Genomic DNA, 8,923 nt, shown 5'->3' on the forward strand with positions numbered 1-8,923 from the left:
ACAGACAGAGAGGCTTTGGAGGTTAGACCACGGGCAATAAAAACGACTTCCCCAGAGTCAGTAGGAGTCACACTTTTGATAAGGAGAGTCTCTTACCAACCCACGTTAGAAGCTTTAAATCGCCCACCACTTTCCACTCTGCTTCCATTCAGTGTCCACTTGAACTCATCAATGCTTTCATGGGACAGAATGCATTCAAAAGTGCAATCTTCTACCTCCTGGATTTCAGTGTTTTTCAGCCGTTTGCTAATGCCAATATTCAGCTCTGGAAGATAAGAGATAGGTTAGTATGAGGTTTAGATGGAGAAAAGGCATTCGTGACCAATGTGAGTAGCAGTACTGGTGTTTGAACTCAGGATTTGCAGATCATGGCTGCGTTCCTCACTGATGTATTCTCTAAGACATTCTCCTCTCAGAATTACCAGAAAGCTATAAAAAAAAAGAGACGTGAATCTCTTGTCTTTGCTCTGGAAGAACTACAAGGAGAGCAGCTCAGTCCATGGAGCACAATGAAGATTCAATGAGCTACAGAGGGAAAAACCTAACAGAGAGGACAACTCTAGGATGCTGCGTGAGAAAAAGGGTTTTGCCTACGACAAGACATTAAATGTTTCTATTAGCTAATTTGTAACCATCCTACCCCTACTGGTGTTCAAACCATTTCTCCATTTTAGGGATGTTTAGAAAGGAAACATTTCCAGGACATTCTTGACGTTTTTTGTGATTTTCATGGCAAAAGGAGATACATTTACATCAAAAGCAATGGGAATTTTCCAGACATCACTGCGCTAAATTGCAGAAATACAGTTCTATTGTAGAAACTATTAAGGCTCGTGGGGGAATAGGTGTAAGACATAGTGACCACACTGAATGTGCTTTTAGCACTCCTTCACTTTCCACAGTACTTACCCTGAACGCCGACATTTGACTTGGCAACATCAGTGCCAATATCACAGGTATATAAACCTGCATCTGACTTCTCGAGGTCATGGAGAAGGAGACATAGGGTCTTCCCAGACTGTAGCAGCTCAAACTTGTTGCCAGAAGTGAGCACAACACCGTCCTTTTTCCACACTGGTTTGACCTTCTCTTTAGAGACTTCGCATTCCAATTTAATCACACCCCACTCCTCAACAAAAGCATCATTCAAACACTTCATGAAGACAGCAGGCTTCTCTGCAATTAAACAGGCAAAACAGAACAACGTGATACAGAAGTTGAGACATTTCCAGTTGCTTTCAGCTTTTTAAGGAGAGATCAATAAATCTTTACCATTACTGACGACACCAATATAGAACCTAAAGTGGTTTCATGTCTGTTGACTGAATACGCTTTATGGAATTCTCAAGTATTCAGTAGGAGAATACAGGGAACAGGAGGGACAGCCTGCATTGCCGTGGGTGGGACTGATATCATATGAAAAAATTGGGATGTAGCTCTTCTAAATCTGGAGAGCTGGCATTGCCCTCACGTGGAGCACAGCTCATACAGCAGGCCACAGTATTAAGAGGATAAGCTGCTGAACACTTTTGATTTTCCTCTTTATTGACTCCTTTTATCTATCTTCTATTTCACACATCAGAGGTTTACACTGGGGAAAAAAGATCCACCAAATGCAAAAGAAAGGAGAAAGAGGAAATCCTTCAAACTCTGAGCGCGTAGAGTAAAAGAGCTTAATTACTGGGGAGAGCAGATTAGAATCACAGTATCCTTAGAATTGGAAGAGACCCTTAAAGGCCATCTAGCCCAGCTCCCCTGCAATAAACAGGGACATTCACAGCTAGATCGGGTTGCTCACAGCCTGGTCATTAGTCATTCCAGAGGCAAAACACACACTGAATGATCTCTCCCTGCAGTCATAAATCCTTGGAGACAACAGCATTGACACTGCATGGCACTGAAGCAGTAAAAAAATTTGCTCCTGTAACTCTCCTTGTGTTAAGTAAAATGATGATAAAAAGCAATTGAATGCTTTGGCAGGACACCAAAACCATCCTCCTTCGTTGATATCTGCTGCAATGGAACCTTCCACTGGAAGAAAGCCCCTGATGACTTGTCACCCCAGAGAGGTGAGCTTTAGAAGCAGGACTGCTGCACAATGGAATGAACTGTCGCTCCTTAGCATCTCTTACATCCAGGAGGGCTGTGATCAGACCCACCTCTCACCTTCAGGCGCGCGCTTTCTGACACCTTGTCTGACTTCACTGTCACTGGGCCAGCATCCTCAGGCTTAACCTGCTTCACTGTCAGTGTGCAGCAGTTGCCAACGTTCTTGATGTCATTGTAATTGTTGGTGTAAAGGAGGTTGCCATTCAGAAACCATTCCACATCCTCGTCATCATGGGACAGCTCGCAGGAGAAGACAGCAGAGCTCTCTTCTTCAATTTCCACATCCTGCAGGTGCTTCCTTACTTCTACATCGTGGGCTGTAGGGAAACAAGGTGAACTGTTACCACTGTTACTATAAAGCATACTGGGATGTGGTAGAATGGCTGGACTAGATAATCTTTGTGTAATCTTCTCAGTGAAGTTTATACATTTGCAAAGTTAGCAGGAGAGAACGGCAGAAATCAACCTCAAGAAGAGAAATCTGAGGTGAAATAGGACATGGAAGAGGCCACCCTCCCTGCTCATACCTTCAGCTGTCAGCGTGGCCTCAGTCTCTGCAATTCCCGCCTTGCACTTGTACACACCAGCATCATCGGGCTTCAGCTTCAGAATCTGGAGCTCTGCTGAATGCTTATCCCTCTTGATCTTGTACTTCTCAGAGGGCTCGATGGGTGTGTGGCCCTTGAACCATTTCACAACCTTTGGAGAAGGCCTGAAGTCACAGGACAGGATGACAGAATGACATTCCAAAGCTGTCTTGTCCTCCAACTTCCTGGTGATTTGTATATGGTAATCTGAAAAGCAGGGGTGGAAGAGAAGAAAGGATGAGGACAATTGGAAGAAGAGGAAAGTCTCTTGCATCTATTCCATTCCAATTAATTTCATGTTCACAATGGTTCTTTGAACAACTCTAAAGATAAAACAAATGATTGTCTATAGGGAAGGCCATTGATTACATTTCTATAAAGTAATACTGTATAGTATCTACCAAATGCAAGCTCCATCTCTTGCTCTGTGCTTATTAAATTGCTCCCAGTTGTGGCTTTTATTCAAATAAGAGTGACTTGAAAATATAATAAGTACTTTAGGATGTGAATGGAGACTCTTACACTGGGGACAACAGCAGATAAAAAGCCTGCAAGTTTCTTTCAGATAAAATCAATGACAAACTGCATCAAATTTAGGTGCTACCAAACTTAAACTTGTCTACTTCAGAAATACAATTAATTTCACCTGATTTGACTTCTTTGGTATAGCCAAGGACAAAACCTCAGCTCTGTAGATCTGAATAGTAAGCACATCACAACTATTCATACAGATCTTTTACTGAGACGCAGCTGTCTCATTTAGTGTCCAATGACTTTGAACTGGAAATGGAGCAGAACCTCCAGACACACACATAATATTTCAAAGACCCCAGTGAAGGAAGACTGTACATTAATTAATTCTCCATCTTCATGATGTAAACCAAGCCAGGATATGTTACCTCTGACGAGCAGATTGGCTGTGGATTTTGATTTGCCAATTGAGAACTGAATGGTGCCTGTCATATCAGTGGTGGTTTTCAGTATGGTCAGCCGGTGGATGGTGCCTTCTTGCTGCATAATCAAGTTTCTGCCAGCCTGTAAGACTTCCCCACGTAGATACTACTTGGGAGGTTTCACAGAAGGAATGGATATCTCGCATTCAAATTTGGCTTCTTCAGGCTCAGTCACATCCTCATCACACAGCTCCTTTACTAGATTAATGGATTGCTCTTTAAGAAGGATGGAAGGAGAGAAAGCAGAGATTTAGAAGGAATGTAAAAAACCCTTACATTATCACCCTACTTACTCACGTCAGCATTACTGCACATGAACACTACACCTATCACCTCAAAATGCCTTAAAACATCATTAAAAAATACTAGAAAGAAAGGAATGTTGTTAAGAAGTCAGACAATATGACTGACAACCTGAAGAGAGCCCAGATCTTCTGATTCCCAGTCCAACATCCAAATCAAATCATGACCTTCCCACCCCGATATCAAACTCCTCGCATTACGAAGCTGGGGACTGAACTGTTGAGTAGTGTGCTAACTCAAATGTCTCCCTTTTCTTTATCACACTTAACATCATATATATACCCTAACATTGTATATAGTAAAAAAAACAAACAAACTCTGTGCTCTTTTCAAACAGCATGAGAAAGTGAAGAAAAAGACAAGCTATGTTTTTTATCCCTCAACGTTCAAACATAAATCTGAAGTCTAGCGGTAGAAAATCAACATCCTAAGAAAATAATCTGTTTTACTTAGCAAAAGTAAATCCCAAAAAACAAGCTGGATATTTTGAGGGCAGAAAGGTAGGTAGGTAGGAGTATTTATTTCTGTGAAAGGTCCTGGTGGTGTTTAACTTCCTTGACATTCAAGCAAAGGATGTTAGCTGGTTTATAACATAAGATAATTTAAGCAAAATGATCATCAGAAGCATAATTACCTTTAACTTTAAGATGGGCACGAGATTCTGCCTTTTCTGCTATAGATTTTATTTCTGCTGCATCCTTGACTTGGACGCGTGTGTAAGTCAGCGAGTAGGTCTTTCCTGAAGCAGAGAACCACAGAGTCACTAAGGCTGGAAAAGACCACTAAGGTCATCTAGTCCAACCGCCAACTCATCCCTACCAAACTGTGCTCTTGAGAGCAAACCCACAACTACACTTGGCTTCCTTGAGCAAAGAGCTCTGAGGCACATGGCCAGGCTGAGCATCATCCATCTGGTTTCACAGCATCACTGCCTGTTCTCTCATGTCAATGAAACCACCCATTCCCTCACATCCACATCCCACCAAAGCTGCTTAGTGCTCCCAAAGCAAATGCTCACCAGTTGTTTCCAACTTGAAGGTCATCTTCTGGCCAGCAGCCTCGCAGATGTATTCTCCAGCATCTTTCTTCTCCAGCTGCTCCACAACCAGACGCCGTGTTTTGCCCACAGATTCCATTCTGAACTTTCTGGAGGAGGCAAGCAGTCTTCCATCCTTGTACCATTTTACTTCTGTTGGATCCTGTGCTACTTCACAGCTCAGGGAGGCACTTGCTGCCAGGGCAGCACTCACCTCTTTCTGCACCTGCTCCTGGTTTATAAACACAGGTTTTTGCTCTGAGGGAAGAAAAGAAAAAGTATTGACTGAGGGACTGAAATGAGACCATCTTGCAGGTTTGTATGTACAGGTTGGAACAGGTTTAGGTTACCACTTGTGCCCAAACTAATAGCCTTCACTAGAGAATATCAGCTCTTCTGTTGAAACTAAGTGTCAAATCTAGGCAAGAAAGAACCCAGGAACTGAAGGAACCAAGAGGGTCCTTGAACACCAGTCCCATGGTTGCAAGTCACTATGCAAACATATTGAACCCAAAAGAACATCTGTCCTGCAGGCAACCAAAACCTGAGTTCCTTTTACTTAAGACCCACTGTGAAACATCAAAACACATAAACATGTGATAGTCAAACCACTGGCTGCCTTTTCATGACCCAGAACAGTACTCCTGGCTTCCTGAACAGACTCCTCATGGCCTCTACCATTGCCACAACTGTGACTGTCAAAGGCACAAAGGAAATATGCTCACCAACGCAGTCCTTTGTTCTTTGTGTGTGATTTCCAGATATCTATTTTACTTTGAGCTCTGGGAATAGTCAGCCCTACCAGGTCTCTTACTGGGAGTAGCAGACTCACCTATCCAGATGCAGCCTCCAACATAAAGGCATAGTAAAAAGGCAGTGTACTACTAGGAGAAGTTCCTGCTTCTCCTGCCATGAAAGGCTGCACGTACAACATGCACTCCAGCCTCACTGCACATACTTATCTTAGTCAAATGTTTCGGTGAACAAGACTTACAGTTTGGGATCTCAGGCACAGGAGAGATTTGAATAATATCTTGAATATTGCTTCCACTGTACATATATCAGTAATTATTATTCTACAGACAGACTGAAACAGGTCTTTGTGCCATACTAAAACCAAATACTTTCTACAAACCCAGGCAATCAAGTCTAGGTAAAAATCCTCAGCACAGACTACTGCAACTGGATCACTGTATAATAGAAACTAGATTTTACTTTACTGTTCTCTGCTGTATTTCAGACAACACCTGTCTTACCTGTGACATGAATCTTGAAGGTGAGTTTCTGGCCAGCAGCCTCGCAGCTGTACTCCCCTGCATCTTTCTTCTCCACCTGGCTCACCACCAGCCGACGCTGTTTGCCCTCTGACTCCACCCTGAACTTCTTGCACCAGGTGATCAGTTTCCCCTCCTTGTACCACTTCACCTCCGTCTTCTCCTGGGCCACCTCGCAGCTCAGCGTGGCATTTTCTGTTGGTGCAGCCTTCACCTCCTTCTGCATCTTCTGCTTGTTGATAAAGGCATCCTCTGCTTCTGGAACTGGAAAACATTGGGTAAAATAGACATTAGATATGAACAGCTTGTGACTGGAAGATATTTAAAGTTGCTTCTGTGTCGTATTGGGCCATTTCCTGGAGCAACACTGCTTCACAGTGTTTATCACACATTATAAAGCATCCTCAGCACAGTCCATATGGTCATCCCATCCCTCTGGGTAGTCTTTACTATCAGCTGGGACTCTTTATTTTCAGATATCTTCGAATGAAGACAATGACAGATCTATATATATAGATATATATATACCACACCTACACCCCCACAATCTGTTACAACTCCATATTCCTCCCCATATTTGCCCCCGACAGCCCCCAGTAGCCCCATATCACCCTAAGGCCCCCACAACCCTCTATCTCTCCATACACCACCCCTTCAAGCCCCATACCTGCCCATATCCTCCAATAGCTCCCCACAACCCCTACACACCCTCAGAGCCCCCTAGAGCCCCTAGTCCTCCTATGGCCCACCACAGCCCCATATCCCCCCTACAGTCCCCCTCAGCTCCCTTTACAGCCCCTGCACAGCTCTATAGAACAGTCTGATAGAACTACCTCTAGTAGAAGCAATCTCCACACAGAGATCCTTTCCCAGTGGCACTCAGCCCTTCAGTGGGTTCTAAGAGAGCTGCAGCCAGACTCAAACACAACTGCTCACACAGCTCAGCTGCCTTCACCTGTGCTCCTGACGCTGACACATTGCAGCCCCACATCCCCCTCTGCCCCCCCACAGCCCCACACCCCCCTGTCCTCCCCGCACTCCCCATCAGCCCATCCCACCTCAGTGCTGCCTCTGTCTCTTCTCTCCTCTCCCCGTCCCAGCGCCGGCCTCCCCCGGCCTCTCATTGGGCAGCGGCAGCTCCGCCGGCTCCGATTGGCTGAGCTGCAGTGCGCGGGAGTGGCCATTGTGGGGGGGGGCAGAGGGGGATGTGGGGACTGCTTCCCAGTTGAGACTACCTCAGCTTTCTGGTCAAGGCATCGACATTGGTGAGTTTTCCTTTGCTAATAACTTTTGACTAAAAAATAACAAAATAAATAAATAAATAAATGCCATAACACAAAGCAGAACACACACACAAAAACCCACAAAAACAAGGAACTTGGATTTAATGGATGCTGAAGATTCAACACCTGTGCATTTGTCATGTGAGTTACTTATTTCTTTTGCCCTTAGTTTGTACACAAATGGCATTATTTTCTTCACAGTAACAGAAATGGGAAAAGGAACTGAACCTCTGAAGTTCAAACTTCTGGGTGGTTTTTTTTCTTTTTCTTTTTTTTTTTTTTTGCCTCTTGGAGACACCTGTATTTGGTGGTGGAATGGAATTCCCCCATCCCATTTTAGTGCAGATTTTGTTGTGCTCGATGTGGAATAAACCCTACCCAGCCTGTTCCGCACCGTTCCCTCTGTTTGCAGTACGTAGCCTTTCAGGAGTGTTTATTTGTCATTTCTTGTTCTATGTGACCCTCTGTTTGGCTGACTTTCTTTTTAATTCCGTGCTTTAATCAAGCATGTTGTGAGCTTGTTAGTGCACCAATTATTCTGGAGGGCCAGACTCAATAAAATGTCAGGCTGAGAAGTTGTTTGGCTGTGTTATGTGGGACAAGACCAAATTCATATAGAATCCAGCCCCAGAGAAAAGCAAATGTAGCCAGCAGGACTTGAGGGCTGAGCTGTAGGAATGGAAGCGTCCTCTGCTGTTTGAAACAGAGGGCTTTTCTAAGCTGTGTTTCAGCAGAAACCAGGTAGTGCTGGGAACAGGCAACTATTGGCAAGGGCTCAGTGCAGCTCTTCCCTCACCCTGCACCACGACTGACAGCATGCTCTGTTTTCTCTCTCCAGACCAAGTTCTCCCAGTAAGAGGGCAGAGTCAGCAGCTGGCAGTTGGCGTTCCTGCTTCTGCCTGGGCAAACCATCCCCTGTGGCCGAGAACCAACTGCAGAGCAGCGCCAGGGAGCCCTCTGAAGCTGAAGTCTTGGTCCTGGCAGGTAAGGGTGCAAATCCAGCTTTCAAAACACTGCTTGTCAGCAACACAGGTAGAATTCATGCTTTCAGTGGGCTTGTACCTCTTTCTGTATTCCTGCGTTCGAGCCGTGCCTGACATCTTTGGTTGACACTTGTCTTTCCCAAATGAGTCTCGCAAGCTGCTTGAAACCTGCTTGACAGGCAGCACCAAGCCTTTGCCTCCTTGGATAGTGAAAGTTTACACTAACTGCTGTGTATCTACTCTTTCCAGGTGAATCCATCCCTTGCCAGTGCAGGAACACCCCGGCAAGTAGCGATGATGCACGGTGTGCTTCCATCAATGGAGTGCAGTTAGGATGCATGAGTCACTGCAGTTCCAAGGACAGCCTTTCACGTGACAGCAATGATGGAGAGGAG

General features: G+C 44.7%; 1 protein-coding gene across 1 annotated transcript; it reads right to left on the bottom strand.

Annotated features, from left to right (window-relative positions):
• Nucleotides 1-870: 870 nt before the first annotated feature.
• On the bottom strand, nucleotides 871-2,472 carry LOC146760243 (immunoglobulin superfamily member 22-like). The gene is made up of 2 exons (XM_085551386.1): nucleotides 2,160-2,472; nucleotides 871-1,176 (listed from the first exon to the last, which is right to left on the bottom strand). Exons 1-2 carry the CDS (start codon nucleotides 2,470-2,472, stop codon nucleotides 890-892), a joined length of 600 nt encoding a protein of 199 aa, XP_085407512.1. The 3' UTR covers nucleotides 871-889.
• Nucleotides 2,473-8,923: the final 6,451 nt, after the last annotated feature.

This window comes from Coturnix japonica, chromosome 6 (genome assembly GCF_054131305.1).
Source record: "Coturnix japonica strain WE chromosome 6, WE-NBRP24, whole genome shotgun sequence".
In the NCBI taxonomy this organism is placed as follows: domain Eukaryota; kingdom Metazoa; phylum Chordata; class Aves; order Galliformes; family Phasianidae; genus Coturnix; species Coturnix japonica.